General features: G+C 43.5%; 2 protein-coding genes across 2 annotated transcripts in view; one reads left to right on the top strand and one right to left on the bottom strand.

Moving 5' to 3' along the window:
* CSUI_003236 (uncharacterized protein) overlaps positions 1–6,873 on the bottom strand; it is a gene marked incomplete at both ends in the record, with an annotated part of 7,288 nt that extends 415 nt beyond the window's left edge. The window contains 3 exons of the mRNA XM_068063434.1: positions 84–195; positions 1,176–2,619; positions 3,635–6,873. Of these exons, the coding sequence (XP_067924590.1) occupies positions 84–195; positions 1,176–2,619; positions 3,635–6,873 (4,795 nt within the window). The remainder of the gene's footprint in view (positions 1–83; positions 196–1,175; positions 2,620–3,634) is intronic.
* Positions 6,874–11,248: 4,375 nt separating this feature from the next.
* CSUI_003237 (tbc domain-containing protein) lies at positions 11,249–16,491 on the top strand. The gene has a single exon (XM_068063435.1). It carries the CDS (start codon positions 12,941–12,943, stop codon positions 16,487–16,489), a length of 3,549 nt encoding a protein of 1,182 aa, XP_067924591.1. The 5' UTR covers positions 11,249–12,940; the 3' UTR covers positions 16,490–16,491.
* The last annotated feature ends 542 nt before the right edge of the window (positions 16,492–17,033 follow it).

A 17,033-nucleotide genomic window follows, 5' to 3' on the forward strand; every position in this document is an offset into this window, starting at 1 on the left:
CTTCCATCTGTTAATCTTCTTCTCCTTTCCCTTCGAAGAGGAAGAAGAAGAGAGAGAAGTAAGACAGGAAGAAGATAGAAGACATGCAAACTTCTTGCCTACGTAATTCTGTATTTCCTTGAATGTGCCGATAGAGGAGCGGGTTGATAGGCTCGCGAAAGGTAACGTCTCCGGAGATACCACCCGTATGCGTAGCTGAAGAAGAAAAGAAAAGAAAATAAGAAAGAAAGAAAGAAAGAACAGAAGAAAGGAATCAAGACAGAAAAGAGGAAGACAAGAAAGAAAGAAAGAACAAGAAAAGAGAGAAAAAAAGAAAGAGAAACTACAAGAGGATAAAGAGAGGAACTTGTTGAAAAAGAGAAGAAGAGAGACGAAGAGAAGACAAGAGAAGAGAAAGGGAGAAGAAGTGTGAAAAGGAAGAGATAGAGAAATGATATTGAGAGAGAAAGCTATCAGAGAAACCTATGAAAAAGAGCTGACGAAGTCTGGAAAAGTCTCTCTCTTGACATATAGGGACAAGAAGGCAGAAGAAGGGAAAGAACAGTCTTTGCATCCATGGAATCTATCTGCATATACACATATAAATATATATATATATATACATGTTGATGAGAGGGGAACAGCTAATAGGGAGATGAAGAGCTATGACCGAAGTTTCAAGAGTTTTAAGCGATTGAATTTTGTCTCGTTTCCTAGTATGATCTCTACATAGGTCACATACATGCACGCACACATATATACATACATGAGTGCATGACTACGGTGTATGTACAGTCAGGTATACATACAGAAATGAGGTACACGTATTACATTTATATAGGTGTATATACTCTACAGACCCTTTCGTATGTTTTGTCCTAGCTGGGCCTTCTTGACTTTTCTTTCTTTTTTTCTTTCGAGAGAGAAATGAGAGGTTTAAAGACTGTTCCTCTATCCTCTTCTGAACACCCTAAATTTTCTTCTCTTCTTATCTTTTCCTCTTCTTCTTCTTTTTACTTCGCATCATTTTACTCATCAAAAGGTGCATGCAGTAACACCAGGAGAAGAACAAGAAGAAAAAAGAATCGTATCTTCCCCTACACTTTCTTTCTTTCTTTTCTTCTTACATCTCTTTCTTTCTTTCTTTCTTTTCTTCTTACATCTCTTTCTTTCTTTCTTTCTTTCTTCTTTCTTACATCTCTTCTTGTGATGCGATTCCATGGAAGTTTGACTAGGAGGACCGCTACACCTGCTTGAGCCTTCAGGCTTAAGATTTCTTCTACAAGCTGATACTGGCTCGATAAGACATGGATATATTGTTCTAGCAGAGCTTTCTTTCTCTCTTCAAAGCCTTCCTGTAATCTTCTTCTCTCTCTATCATTCCATATCATCTTCTGCGATAGAGAAGGAGAAGACGACGACGATGATGATGAGACAAGAGTGTTAGGAAGCGGATCAGGAATCATCGATAAAATTACGTCAAGCTCCCTTGCATGCGGAGATGTCCCTGCCCCTTTACTATTCCATTGAGAAGGAAAGGATGAGGAAGAAGAAGAAGACAAGGAAGCAAGATTCAAAGAAGAAGAAGAAGAAGAGAATTGATTCGTGAAGAGACCTCCTCCTACAGCTCCAACAGGATTGACAGTATAGAAGACTTCTCCTTGTCCACTGTCTGTATCTTTCTCTTCTTCTTCTTTTCCTTTCGTGTTTTCTTGAGAAGTTCTTTCCATGCTTTCCTCAGAGTGTCTGTCTGGAGAGATCTCTTTAGAAGAAAAAGAAGAAGAAGACTGAGAAGGGACGATAGGAAAGACAAGAGAATCGAGAGAAGAATGGTTCACAGCATCCACTAGTTTCCGTTGCCATGTAATGAATTCGGCAGGTTGCATAGGCGCATGCAAACGTTCGCCATACAAAATGATGACCTGCTGTCTTCGCGTTGAAAGCAATGAACATAAAGAAAGAGAAGAAGAGGAAGAGACAGAGGACGAAGAAGAAGGATCTTTCTCTTGTGTATCTTTCTTTTCTTCAAGTTCTTTAGCTAGTCGATTACGGAGAGTCTCGATAGAATCGATATGATAGAGATCTACTAGCGTCTCCGCTGTTTTCTTTCCTATACAAGGGAGGGTCTGCAATACCGTTAAAGCTCTCTGACGGACCTGTTCTTTTCTTTCTTCCACTTCTTTGATACGGCCTGTAGATAGAAACTCTTCAACGGCGCAGAGCACGCTTGACGAATATGTTCCTCGAGACGAAAGAAAATGCTTTTCTTCATTCGCCATCTTTCTTCCTCCTGCTATGCGAAGTAACACTAGACATTCCGCCGAAGAACGTATAGGGATGCATGCCTCTTGGATAAGTTCACTGGCCTTTCGATAGCTCTGTGAAGAGAAGAAGAAGCCGCTAGACGTCTTCCCACTCTCTTTCAAGGAAAGTGCATGCGCGTAATCATGTGAGGTAAAGTCTGTCTTGAAAAGAGAAGAAGAAGAGGGCTGTGAAGAATCTTTCCGCTGCTGTTCAAGGGATTTCAAGAGTTGAGAATCGAGAGATCTCTGCTGCGATAACTCAAGGAGAGCTCTCGCTAAAGGTATGTTAAAAGGAAGAACGCAGGGAAATGAAGAAGTCCTATCTCCAGAAAGAGACCTATCGAAACAACACATATACACACATAGCAAGCATATGTCTAGAGATGTATACATATGTATATAGAATACATTGGGTATGTACATATATATGTATCTATCTATCTATATGTCTATATAGTGGAATCTTGCACACTTTACTGCTGTAGAAATACTGGGGACAAAGCTCTCTCTCGCATATCTGTCATACCCCTATTTCATTCATGTATATACATACACATATATTTGTATAGTATATATAGATATAGAGGTGTATGGTGTCTATACAGAACCGATGATCGAGGGAAAAGGCATACGTGCAGTCATATGTGTTGTATCAACTACGGTAGACGTCTCTTTGTCGTAGTACTACTAGTAGAAGTAGTCGTAGTAGGTGGTATGATATAGATCATTCATTTCTATTGTCAAGGAGAAAGGAATCGAACAACAATATAGGTGATTAAAGAGAAACAGATAGATTGAAGATAGAAAGATAGATAGACTGAAGATAGATAGGTAGAGATGACGCATTTATAGATGGCTAGCTAGACTGGGGATCAGTAGCCCCAAGGGCACTCGTAGTGTTTCTTGTATGGCCGAATGGTCCTACCTTAGTAGGAGGAGTAGAAGTGGTAGGAGGAGTCAAAGTAGTGAAAGTGTGAGTGAGAAGAGTAAATGAATGGAAAAGTAGAAGAGTAAGTGGAGGGATAGAACAAGAAGTCAAGACACGACAGTAAGAGCACATAAGTCACTTGCCACCCTTCACAGTCATTTTCTAAGTAAACAAGAAGACGAGAAAGGAAAAGAAAGAGAAGACAGGAGAGACAACGTAAGGATGAAACACCTTCAGGCTCTATGACAGAGTTTCTCTCCGGGACGTTAGATAGACATCCAGGGAGATCGTGGTGTCTGTACACCCGAGAAACATCTCTTTCTCCCTACCCAGCGTCATCACATAACGCTTTCGAGTGTTCATTGATCTAGGAAGCAAAGACAGGTTCTTTTCTTCTTTCTTCTACGATAGTCGCTAGACTTACATCGCTCCTTCGGTGTGTTTCTGTGTGAGTGGGCTACTGCGAGATATCTGAAAGGGAGACGAATCGGAGAGAGAGACAGAAGTCTCTTGAGAAGAGGAAGAAGAATGGAAAGTATCAGAAGAAGAAGGGCTGCCGAGATTATCGTGACCCTTCAAACTACTCCCCGATTTGAGAGGTGTCTTCTGTGCATCTTCTTCGTTATTCTTTTCTTCTTCGCTTTCTTCGACTTCTTTCTTTCCTCCCGCGTTCATCGCCATTCTTTTAGAACTCTGAAGTGTCCGTCTTTCACTTTCTAGATTCTCCTTCATTCCTAGACTCTTATCTTCTTTACCACCCTCCTCATTGAACTCCTTATTCTCCTTCTTCTTCTTCTTCTCTTCTTTGTGTTTTTCGAGATGAGAAGGAGGCCTAAGAGCCTCATAATACGCAGCTACACGTTCTTCATGCTTACATGCCTTTAGATAAGCTTTGGAGAGAAGAGAGGCCACTTGCCTATCAAATTGCTCTTGTAGAAGATTCTGTTCTTCAGGGGTTAACGATAGACGTCTTTCTTCGATCTTCTCTAAGAAGAGCTTTCTCTCATGTTCTTCTTCTTCTTCTTTCTCTTCTCTTCTATCTCTCTGTCTCCCAAAAGACTTCCTCCCCGGATACAAAGAAGAAGAAGAACGATAATGAGATGGAGGAGAAAAAGAAGGAGAGAAAGATTGCCGGTGTTCTTCTTCTCCTTCTAGCGGGACAGGCTGAGACCATCGACGCGTCCAGGACCTCCTTATAGAAGACGAAGAAGAGGAAGGAGAAGGAGAAGAAGAAGAGGAAGGAGAAGAAGAGGAAGGAGAAGAAGAAGAAGCCTTAGAAACACAGAGAGAAGCATGTGTACTTTTCCTTTCTCCTGACGATAGAGACTTTGATTTGAAAGGAGAGAGAGAGGACCGCAATGCATCAGAAGAAGAAGCAGAGGAACAACAAGAGAGAGAAGAAGAAGAAGGAGAGTGGCTAGAGAGATTTCCTCCTAAGAATGGTCTTGATCTCCCTCTCAACGAAGCAGTAGCCGTCGCCGGACGAGCAAAAGAAGAAGAAGAAGAACAAGAAGAAGAGGCGTGCGTGTTTTGAGGCTCCCCTTTCGGCTTTGTCCACTGATAAGCAAAGCGCTTTTTCTTAAAAGCATCAGATGATGATAGTGAAGAAGAAGAAGAGACCTTTTCACAGGAGACAGGAGAAGGAGAAGAGGTTGATGGGCTTTCTTCTCTCTCTTCTTCTTCTTTTTTCGCTCTGTCCCACGAAGTTCTACCTTTTGTCGTCTTTCGATAGGTGTTCCATGCCTGACCATTCACGAGAGAAGAGACACCTTCATCTTCACGAGAAGCACGACTCTTCGAGGATAAGTATGTCCTTCTTCCTTCTCCTTCGTCTATTCTCACTCTTCCTTCTCCTCCTTCTGTCTCTTCTCTTCTCTCTCCTTCTTGCCTTGCTTTTGCTCTCAACGAGAGAACAGCTGTCTTTCCCGGTGTTCTTTCGCTTTGGAGAAACCCGCCAGCAGGAGGAGGAGAAGAAGAAGAAAGAGAAGATGAAGATGAAGAAGAAGGACGAAGAAACTTTCTTGCTGATACAGGTGCAGCGCGCCATAAGCCTTTCTCCGTGAAAGAAGAAGAATTCCACACACATCGCCTGACTTTACCTTCACGACTCCCGCCGCCTGCTTTCTCGTTGATAAGAAAGGCAGAGGAACCGCCGCCTAAAGCAGGAGTGGCAAAAGATGAAGAAGAAGAATTGAATGGCGGTATCTTGCCAACTCCATTCAGTATAGGTTTTTTCTCCTTCTTTTCTATCCCTTTAGAATCGTTCTCGTCTTCTTTCTCCTTCTCGGTTGTCTTCATCTTCATCTTCTTCTTCTTCTCTTCCTCATGTTCCTCTCCTTCGGTCTTTTGCTTTCTCTTCTTCTCCTCATCTTTGTATTTGGCCTTTTCTCCGTCTTCGCCTTTTCTCTTCGTTGTCGGGACTCTTTTCTCCTGCTCTATCAGTTCAAGAGAAGATAAAGTACAGAGAGATGAAAGGTGAGAAGAGAAGAAAGATTCTGAAAGAAGAAGAGACCGTCCATCGGGAGGAGAAAGATGAGGGATATAAGATTGATAAAGATTCTTCATGACGCTGGAGGGGCGAGAGAAACATTTCGAGAGGACAGGAGAAGAAAAGAAAGGCAAAGACACTTCCACAGAAAACCTATGAGGGCGTGAACAGGAAGAGAGAAAAGCAGAAGAAGAAGAAGAAGAAGAAGAAGAAGAAAGAGAGGAAGTAAGCGAAGACGAAGAAGAAACATTACTAGTGAGACGAGAGGGGAGACAAGACGGCGAGGCGAAAGTGAGGAGGGAGGAGAGCTGAGGGGGCGAAAGAAAAGGATAAGAAGACAGCGAAGCTCCATGTCTATACAAGAGAAAAGAAGAAGATCGACGTGACTTATCGTGAAGAGGAGAAGAGGAAGAGATGTAGGAGAGTATCCTTCTCTTCTCTCCTGTCTTCCGATCTGATAGGAGTCTTGAAGGAGTATAACTTTGCCCGTGATCGAGAAATCTGTTTTTCCGTCGTTTTCGTCTTTTCAAGCAAGAGCCTTCTGTAGATAGAAATCTCGCTTCATATCTCATACGAGGGTTCTCTTTGTATGAAAGAGTGACAGGAGGAGAAGAAAAGGAGAAAGATGAAGGAGGTAGTGCAGGAGGAGGAAAAGAAGAAAGAAGAGATTTTGAGAAGACGATAGGAGGTTTCTCTTGTGTATGATTCGCAGAGGCAGCACAAGTGATCGAGGTAGAAGGGAAAGAACAGGGAGAATATCTAATCTTTCTTCTTTTTCTCGAGGAGCTCTGCTTCGACTGGCTTTCCTCCCCTTCGTCGCCTGAATGAGTATGTGAAAGAGAAGAAGAAGAAGAAGGAGAAGAGAAAGAAGGTCGTTCTTTCGATCTAGAGAGAGAAGAGAGAAGGGGCGAGGTAGACGGCAATGAAGGAAAAGAGAGAAATTCGCATGCCTGCTGACAGGTGAGAAATCTTGCTGAGCCAGGAGACTCACAGTGTCTTGATGGAGGAAGAAACAACGAAGAGGAAGACGAGGAAAGAGGAGGAGAAGAAGAGCAAAGAGAAGAAGGAAGAAGAAATGAAGGAGGAGAAAAAGAAGGAGAAGAGAGAGCGAGAAGAAGAGGGGGAGATGAGGAGGAAGAGGAGAACCGAGGGCAAAGCCAGCAACCTCTCCCCATGTCTATCCAACAGAAAAAAGCCACGCGACACACAAATACAACTCAACACTCGCCTATAGAGATAGACAGAGAGATATATACATCGATCATATAGCATCTCTTCATGTATATAAGGAGATCTCTCTATATATACATATATGTTTATATCTTCAAGTATATGTGATGCGCATATATGGACGCAGTCCTCTTAATCTTGACAACCCATACAGATGTATATACATAGATATATATCTACATACACATGTGTATACATAAAGAAAGAGAGAGAATTCGAAGGAATGAATAAAGACGACAGGAGAGAGAAGCTCTGTAGGGAGATGAAACAATAGATGAGGAATCTTCTCTCTCTTCTTCTTATCTAAGAGGAAGAGAACCTGGGAAGAAGTAGACGAGAAGAAGATATGTTTTCTTTTTTTCCTTCTTCCTTGAGAGGACTGTGTATTCTTGTTAGAATTATAGGAGTTGTCTGTGAACTCGGATTGATCTACCACCTTGAAAGAGCGAGAAGAGAAAGGGAGAGAGAAGACAGGTTCCAGCTATTTTTCCTCTAGTGCGTATATACTCTGTCAGAGCCTCCTTCTCTTGTACAGGCGTTGTCTCTTTCTTGTGAAGATGAAGTAGCAGAAATCTCTTAAAAGGAATGATAGGTAATTGCTTCGTTATTAGATAGGACGAGGTTGTGCCGAGGGGGATGAATGAGAAGAAGACAGCAGGCAGGGATAGGAGGGATTCTTATGAGGTGGGCAGAGAGAGGGACAGATGCAAGGAAGGTTAGGAAGAATGGAGAAAGTCCTTTATCTTCTTTTCTTAGACGCCTTCTACAACTTAAAATAATGAAACTCTTGGCGAGTGAGACAGAAGAGAGAGAGAGAGAGAGAGAAGAAAGAAGGAAAGAAAGAAAGAGAGAAATAAGATTTCTTTCATCCCCGTAGAGAATGATTTCCCTAGAGAAGGGAGACTTAGAGAATGAAGACGAAGACAAGATGAAGAAAGAGAAATGGAAGAGGAGTAGATCTATAAAGTCGGCATGGCTATCTATTGTATCCACACACCTCAAAGCATGAGAAAGCCCTGGGAGGTCAACGAGCCCTCCCCGCCCTCCAGGAGAGGAGCAATGAGAGATAAGACAGAGAGAGAGCATGCTGTCTGTCTCAAATGTCGTGTGTGTCTCTTTCATATGTAACTAGTAAGTGTATCATGGATGACTATGTTACGGTAGAAGGAAAGAAAGTCGATCTATTTCATATCCATTGCTCACTGTCTTCTGAATGATGCAATTCTTCTCTTTTCTTTACACGTCTGTCTAGCTTCGAAGGAATCAGCAGAAAGAAAGACAGGAAAGTAGTGCGAAAGAAAAGAAGAAGAAAAATCTCCTCAACTACCGCTGTGTTTTTTTCTCTTCTTGGACGCTAGATAGAATAGAAGGAAAAAGAGAATCACTTCACCTTCTTCTCCATCTCCTACACCTTTTCTACTTTTACGAACTACTCTGTCTGATCTCGCAGTGCTCCTGTCTCCTCCTCCTCCTCACCTAGTGGCTCACTCACGCCCATGAACACGTGCTCTACTAGAAAGGCTCCGTCTCCCGCAGGAGACAGGAATCAGAAGTATGTCAATTTCAATCCTTTTCAGTATAGTGTTTCTACCACTTTTGTCAACTGATGAATGTATTGCGGCTGTCCCCTTCTTAGGGAGCGGGAGGTGCAGACTCTACATCTAAAGAAGCACTCTAGAATACTGCCACTACACCGAAGTGTTTGCTTCCTATTCGTGGAGGAATAGCCTCGTCCTAAAAGGCCGGATAACACAAAGAGGTAGACAGCAACCGCAGCAGAAAAAACACTAAGAAAGGACCGACCGATGAGGAGAGCCGTCCACATAGCAAGTGGTAGCTAGCCGTACCCTAGATATCTATCCAGAACAGTACGGACAAGGAAGTAGAAATTGTCTAGATGGTAGTAGTGGTACGTGAGGTAAAGGCAGGCTGTCTTTCTTAGTCTTTTAATGGCTACTAGTCGTTAGGGCAGAGTAGCAAGTAGCGGTAGCAACCCTAAGGAAGGAAGCGCCGATGAGAAAAGCCTTGCAGATAGACGATAGCAAGTGGTAGCGAGGCGTGGGCGTTACAGTAACCATGACGACTACAGTGACGGGCTTTCTCTACTCCAGGTGCGTGTCGATATCTAGGGTGTGTTTACATGTGCCGTTTCCTTACAGTTTCGATGCAGAGATAACTATTCTACACCGACAACGTGGCTTACACTGACATGCGTCTGTTCATGGGTCTGACGCTTACGAGGGTCACCAAGGAGTGCTGCTAGAAAAAGAAGCTTAAGATGGACACAGTCTCTCCGTGATGAGGAAATGAGAAGCCGAGGAGAAGGAAGAAAACCAGAGGAGCTGCACATGGAGTTCAAGACTACCTTTAGAAGAGGAAAGGTTTGGAGCATCTTCTCGTTTGGATCAACCATCTCAGGTGGCTCTGGCACTCCTGGCGGTAAGTAACCCGGAGAAAGGAAGGAGCTTTCTTCTCCTGATCCTGCGCCATCGATACGGCTGTTCCACCCATGGAAATTCAGCCAGAGAGGTCTATCTACTGCCACTCTCCGCGTGTGGAATGGCCATGCTGGGCTAGTCGTCCGAGATGCCTTTGGTGGCTGCTTCGGAATCCCCCTTCTCTCGTCTTGAAAGGGCTCCACATAGCCTGCTTTTGCAGTTGAAGTATCTCAATTTCAAAACGGCGCATATCTTTCATGTCTATCCAGGAGGCTATGTCACTTGGCGCCCAAGAAAATCTGACGGGACGCATCAGCCAATACCGAGTAAGAGCCGACTCTATTCCCGGCGGTTTCTTCTATGCTTGCTCCAGTGAGCCATTGCCTCGCTCTCAGCCTAGGCTTCTTGCGTTTCTTTCATTTCTTCACGATTCACTACACTGTAAGATGACAAGAAAGAAGTCAAGCCTGTTATGACAGAAAACGTATTTCCTCGTAGCCGTGTCGTCTCTATGAGTTGGCTCTTCAGCTTGTCTCAGGTATCGAGATGGGTGCGGTGTTCAGAGTTAGCCGAGAAGCGACCACGGAGTGTGTCTGTCTCCCGTTACCGCCTTCTCTCAAACACTTTCTCCTAAGAGATAGAAAGGGATTGGTCACGCAATCTTCCACCGAGCCGTGTCTAACATTGACGGATTGTTTCAGGAGAAGAAATCAAGAGACAAACCGCAAAGAAATGTCGATTTTGTAGTGATAGCGGCTCCACATACCTGAGCATCGTAGCAGTAACTGCAGAACCAAATGTCCCTTTCTTCCTTTCTTTCCTTCTTTCTCTGTCATTGCTTTCCCAAACAATCTAAAAAGACTGTTCGTTAGTAAGTAACTTGGCCGCCGGTTCATTTGAACTTCTCCGTCACTTGTCCCCTCTATAAACAAGCATCTGAACTCGTCATGAGCTACGGGCTAAAAATCTCTTTCCCTTTACCCTCTTGTGAATCTATAATATTTTGCCTGGTAAAGAGAGGGGAAAAGAGCTTTCGACAATATACTGGTGGGATGAGTACTACAGAAAGACAAGTCCGATCAACCTCGTAGCGGTCCAGAGGTGTCGTATGTTTCTTATCTTCATGGATTTCGCTTCCTCAAGTAGCTTCTTACCTCCTCTCTCTCTCTCTTTCTGTTAAAGGCCATTCGATTTGAACGCACGGAAGACCTCTAGTAATGAGTAGATAGAAAGATAGATCAAAGATAGATACATAGACACACATCTATTACTAGTGTCCGCGTTGCTCAGAAGTCGATTTATTCGCCTTGATAGGAAAAAATCTTTATCAGACTGCTCTATATGAAAAGAAAAAGAAGAAGGAAGCATGAAGAAGAGAGAAAGAGAGAGAAACCTCATGGAGTGAATGAAGAACGGAGAGAGACGCGTGACCTAGGATGAATGGAAGAGTCTCGCCGCTATGCTACTGCTGGTCGTTGAGTGCCAATAGGAACAGCAACACCTCCTCTATGCACCGATTACTCCTTCTCTTTCTCTTTTTTCTTTAATGAGGAGCCATCATCTTATCATTCTTTCTCTTATTTCTTCTTCTAAGTGGCTCATCTCTTTTTTCATTGAATCGTCTTTCATATCCTTCCTCTTTCTTTCCTTTCTCATCGTGCGAAGAGGCTCCTCTTCTCGCCATTTGACTCCTCCGCTTCCTCGCCCATTCTTCTTCTCAACCTCTTTCTCTCCTTTACGTCGCTCGTTCCCTCTCCCTCCTTTTCTCTTCTTCTTCTTTCCTGCCTATTTCTCTCCTCTTTTGTTCCTTTTTCTTAGTGTGTATCATCCTTCTTGTCATAAGGATTGTCTTTTTTCCCAAAGAAAGGAAGAAGAAGCTCACCTTTCTTCTTTTCTTCCCGGTTAATTCTCTCCTCTCCCTCCATGGGTTGACCTAGCTGTACAGTGGGAGAATGATAGCCGGGGATCATAGATGATGATCGAGACGAAAGAAACAAGCTAAGGAGTGAAAGTTCTTTCTTTCCTTCTCTCTTTCGATTCATTTCTTCAACTCTTTTCTTCCTTTTTAGCTCCAGGTTCTTTGTGAGGCGTTTGATCATTCTATAGCACGAGACCTGATAAGGTCTTGTCCCCGAAGAGCCAAGCTTGAGATCTTCATCTCTCTCTATCTTCTTGTAGTATCGATAGATAGATATATAGATAGATAGATAGCTAGAACAGATAGACAGAGAAAAACTTCTTTTTCTCCTTCTAACGGCCATCTTCTTACGTGTGCATAAAGAGGTTCCTTTCTCTCTTGAGCCAGGTAGCTTTCCCTATTCACGTAGTCAGGGAGAGGAATGAAAGGTCTCTCAGATTGTCTCTTATTTCTTCTCACCTCCATGGAAGTCTTTCCTCTTCTTTCTCTCTTTCTCTGCTTTCTTGAGCCAATTGCCAAGCAAAGAAACGTCTCATTCTCTTGTCATCTTCTCCGCTTTCTTCGCGCCGCGAAGGAGAACAGGAGAGAAATAGTCTCTAGTAAAACCTTTCTCTGATCTCTTAGAAGAAGAAGAAGGGAGAGAAGAAGAAGAAGAAGGAAGGAGTGAAGAGATGAGAGACTGAAGACTTGTATGGAGGAGAAATCTTTCTCTTAGGAGGAGTGTTAGGAGACTTCTACAAGCAAGGAAAGCATTTAAACAGAATTCATTTCTCTCGTTTTTCTTCTTCATTGTCTTCCTTTCTTTTTCTTTTCTTACGAGCAGTTCAATGCAGACGATTCCCCATGAAGTGGCTTTGAACATTAGGGGTGATACCGTGAGAGATAGATAGATAGATAGACGATGGAGGGGCAGGTGTCTCTTTTACATCTCCTCCTCTCTTCTCAGCATCACTTTTTCTCTTGTCGCCTCTTCTTCTTTGCTTCTTCTTCTTCTTCCTCTTGGGAACCCTCTCGTTCTTCTTCTTCTTCTCTTCTTCCTTGGAGGTCTTCTCTGTCGCCTCCTCTTCTCTCCTTCATTCTTTTCTTCTTCTCCTCCTGTCTCTCTTTTCTCTTCCCTCTTTCGCTTTCAACGACTTCTTCATCTCTCCCTCTCCTTCAGGAGTTTCAATGAAAGAGAGCGTAAATCGATCGTCTCTCCTTTCTTTCTTTTCCTCCTCCGTATTTCTTTTTTGTCTTCGCTTCTCTCTCTCTCCTCTCTTTCTCTCTGTCTCTTTCTCTCTCTCTCTTTTACTCTTCTTCGTCTTGTCTTTTCAAAGTCTACCAGCTATCCATCTATCGTCGTCTTTCCATTGTTTTTTCCTATCCTTTCTCTCTCTCTCTCTGTTCACCCTCATATGTCGATCTAACCCCCAGGTCTTTTCTACAGCTCGCTTTTCACAAAGACAGTAAGGGTTGCCTAACTGAAGTTTCTCTCAGGTATCTTTCTAACAAGGTAGCGGAGTCTATGAGGAGGGGGAGAGAATAAGAAAGAAGAGTTAGGTTTGAGAGAAAGCGAAAGATTCCTTTCTTCCCCTGTCTTGTTAAGAGAAATCGAAGGTAAAGGCTTTACTCTTGATTTATTCTACTTCTTCTTGCTTTCTCTCCTCTTTGCTAACCATGTGTGCGGCTGTATCTACAGCCTATCTTATTCCTTCTTCTTCTTCTCCTTGTTCTTCTCCTCGTGACGTCGGATCAAGGAATGAAGATGAAGATTGGGAGAGCCGAAGAGAAAGACACGAAAAGAAGAAGGACATTTCTCCTTCTTCTTCTTGTACAGTGAAGGAGAATGGAGATGCAGTCTTCTTACATGAGGCGACTTCTTACGGTGTACATACACCTGACGTCGCACTTCCTTTATCATTTCATCGCCGAGAAGAAAGCAGGGAAACGGATGAGAGGGGGAGAGAAGAATGTCTATGTGGAGATTTCTCATCTCTAAGAAGAGAACGTTTAACCCGAGATACGGGTTCGTCTTCTTCTTCATTCCATTTTACTCGGTCTTCCTCAGATTTCTGTCTCTCTTCTTCTTCTTCTTCCTCTATTTCAAAGGCAAATGTAGTTCGCTTTTCTTCTCTTTCTTCTTCTTCTTTTCCAGAAGCCGGAGAAGGTGTTTTCTTTCAAAAAAGAGTCACTCTCTCGTCTTCTCTTCCTCTTAGCTTCCATCGTCATTCTCATCTTCTTTCCTCTCCTTCTGTTGTGATGGAGGAAGGAGGGAAGGAAGATGCTGAAGAGAAGAAGAAGAAGGCTAGTAGTGTTCTTTCTTCTTCTTTTTCTCCTTCCTTTTCTCTTAGAGCCGATCTATCAGTCGACAAGGATCAGGAGATGGAGAAGATAAATGGAAGAGAAAGAGAAGAAGAAGAAAGAAGGAGGTCTTTGAGAGATATACTGAAGGTATCCAGAGATATGCTGGACGGTCGTTTTCCGGTCAGGCCCCTAAAGAAGGAGAAAGGAAGAGAAGATGAAGAGGAGAGAGAAGGCTTGGAGGAAGAAGAATGTAGAGAGAGGTCATTTCTAAGCGTCAATGAAGAAGAAGGAGAAAAAGAAAAAGAAGATGAGAAGAAGGAGAAACAAGAGGAACAGATGCTAGTGCTAGATGAGGAAGAGGGAGAAGACATGAAGAGTGTAGAGGAAGGAGAGGAAAGAGAAGAAGGAGATCTTCCGGCGTCATGTGTAGAAGAAGAGAAAGTTGTGAAAGAAGAAAGAAGAGAAGATGACACGGAAGAAGAAGAAGAGGAAAAGAAAGAGAAATGTTTTCTCTGGATAAGTAGAGATGAACTTAAAGAGGGAAGAGAGAAGAAGAAGTTCGAGACATTCCGGTTAGAGAAACCTCACTTTATAGAAGGAGGCGGGCGAGGGGGGAAGCTAAACTATCGACAAAGGCAATCCCTTTCCTTCTCTGAAGATTACTCTTCTTCTTCTCTCTTCTGTTCTTCTTCTTCTTCTTCCTCTTTCCCCACACCATCTATGATGGCATCAACGGCAGATCATATCTCTTTTTCTTCTTCTCTTCCCTCGTCTTTTTCATTTTCTGTCTCTCCTTGTTTTTCTGCAGAATCCTCTTCATCTTCTTCTTCTTCTTGTTTTGCATATCCACTCTTCAGAAGTAGCTCAAAGGAGTCAGAGATTCCTTTAGGACCGTCTTCTTCTCTTCGTCGTTCTTTCTCATCTCCTGTCTTCTCGTCGTCTTTCTCTTCTTCCTCTCCTCCTCCACCTTTGCCGCGGGTTTCTTCTGTTTCTTCTCCTTGCTTTCCTTCTTCTCCCGCATCAGCTTTACCTATCCGCACACCTCCTACTTGTTCTTCTTCGATATCTCCCCCTTGTTTCCTGTCTTCTTCTTCTTCCTCCTCCTCATCCTCTCCATCTCCTTGTCCTTCTTCTTCTCCTTCTCCTCTCCCTTCATCATCCTCCTGTTCTCCTCCTCCCCTTCTCTCTTCTTCTCCTTCTCCCCCTCCTCCTCTCCCTTCCTCTTCTCCTCCTCCTCCTCGTCTCCCTTCCTCTTCTCTCCCTTCTTCTTCTTTTGCTTCTTCACCTCCCGCGGAAGATCTGTTAACAAAGCTTCCTGTGTCTGTCCTTTCGCGGCTAGCATGTGAATTTCTATCTTTCTTCGACGTTGTGCGTCTTTCTCAAGTAAGTAAATTTCTCTTACGTCTCTCTCAGAAACAGCAGTGGCTTCGCCGTCAGATTCTAGCAGGTGCCCTTCATACACTCTTTGTTTCTTCTTCTTCTCTTTCTCCTCCTCCTCTTCTTCGTCCTTCTCCCTCGCCTTCTCTTCATTCGTCTTCTTATTCTTCTAATGAAAAAGTCTCTCCACTCCGACCGGACAGAAATGCGTTTCTTTCTTCTCCTCTTACACAACACGCCAAAGAGGAGAACGAAGAGAAGAAGCAAGCAAAACAGAAGAAGACGAAGAGGGGAGAAGAAGAACAAGTGAGCTGTCCTTCTTCTTCTTCCTCTTCTTCTTCTTGTGCTTGTACATGCCATAATGATGAAGATCTCGATGATGAAGCGGAGATGGGAGAAGAGAATAGCCTATCGATTCTTGTAGAGGAAGAAGAAGAAAAGAAGAAGAAGAAGACAGATGAAGAGAATGAAGAAGGAGAGCTTGGAGAGCCCGTATACAGAAGAGAAAGTTATCGATGTGGGTGCTGTAGCAAAGATGACTACGATGGAGGAGGTGTCGATGCTCGCCGACTTCGACGACGATGCTGGCTGTTTGCTCGAGGTCGAGTCGATTGTCTCAGTTTACAGATAGCGAAAGAATTACAATGGATAAGTCTCTCTTCTTTCTCCTCTTCTTCTCTTTCTTCTTCGTGTCTTCATTCTCAAAGACGAACAGATAGCAAAAGAAGAATGAAGAAGAGTGACACGGAAGAAGAAGATGATGTAGATGAGGTGTCTATGAACAGAGCTTCTCGAGAGAAGGACAGAGAGAAAGATGAAGACAATGATGAGGGAGATTCAGAGGGAGGAAGAAGAACAAGAAGTGACGCTAGGAGCGAGGCAGAAGAAGAAGAATATGATGAAAGGGGGACGGGGGGGGTGTGGGATAAGGAGATTCTCAGGGAGAGAGAATACGAAGAAGAGAACAAGAAGAATGAACTTGTTGCCGTGGCTAGGGGGAGAGAAGAGTCGCTCCGGCATAAAGAGGAAGAAAAGAGGAAAGTTGAAGACCGATCAGATAAGATCCCTGCTGATTCTTCCCTTCATGAAAGAAATGAAGAAGAAGAAGAAAGAAAAGAAAAGAAAGAGGCTGCTACTGTTGACAAGGAGGTTATGGATTCTTGTATCTATCCATACCCCTTCATGCCTCACATCAACTTCGATGCTGTCTACTCTCGATATTCCTCTTCTTCTTCTTCGTTTGGATCTCTCCTGAAGACAGCAGGCTCTTTTTCTTCTTCTTCATTCAACAGGGGAGAAGAGACCGGGACGAAAACGTCTCGACAGGAAGCGCCAAGTAAAGAGGAAGAGAAAGACGGAAGAAGAAGAAGACGAAGAAGAGAAAGAAAAGATAGCCGAAGAGAAGAAGGAGGAGAAGAAGAAGAGGAACTTCTTCCATGGCCCTGTGCTGAGGTGTATTCTTACCTGAGAGAATGCCGCCTGGATGAGTCTCGAGCAGACGAAATTAAAAGAGACGTTCCTCGAACGTTCCCTCATCATGCTTAGTACGTCTCTCTTCTTCTTCTTCTTCTTTCTCGTCTTCTCTCTCTCCGTGTCTTCTTCGCCTTGGCCTATCTATCTACCTATCTATCTATCTATGCATGTATGTATGTATGGTATGACAGTAGAGGGATTGTATGAAGTCTCGTCCCCTGTATCGTCATTTCTTTCTTGTTCATACCTCGACGATCCATTGGCACGTGTCTCTGATTAAATCGATCTATCGACCTTCGCACTCCTTTTTCTTTCTCCTTTTTCTTCTCTATGTGAAATACCCGCCGCTGTCGCATTAGTTATGCCTTTGACTCTCCGTCATCTTCCCCCCTTCTTCTCTTCTCTCCTTCGATGGGTAGGTTACATAGACATATCTATCTTCCATCTATCTGTCTACATTCCATCTATCTTCATCATCTCTTGAGGCGACCTCTCTTTCACATCTATCTGTGTGGATCTGCATGCGTGTGTCTCCTTCGATCTTTTTCGGTTGTTGCATGCGTCTCATCAGGCACGTGCTTCTTTTCAGGACCCGCTAGAGATGTGGATGATCTTC

The sequence above is a fragment of the Cystoisospora suis genome (genome assembly GCF_002600585.1).
Source record: "Cystoisospora suis strain Wien I chromosome Unknown contig_1416, whole genome shotgun sequence".
NCBI classification, from domain to species: domain Eukaryota; phylum Apicomplexa; class Conoidasida; order Eucoccidiorida; family Sarcocystidae; genus Cystoisospora; species Cystoisospora suis.

Excerpts from the sequence above, each read along its gene's own strand:
- CSUI_003237 (XM_068063435.1), top strand. The coding sequence starts at position 12,941 with ATGTGTGCGGCTGTATCTACAGCCTATCTTATTCCTTCTTCTTCTTCT.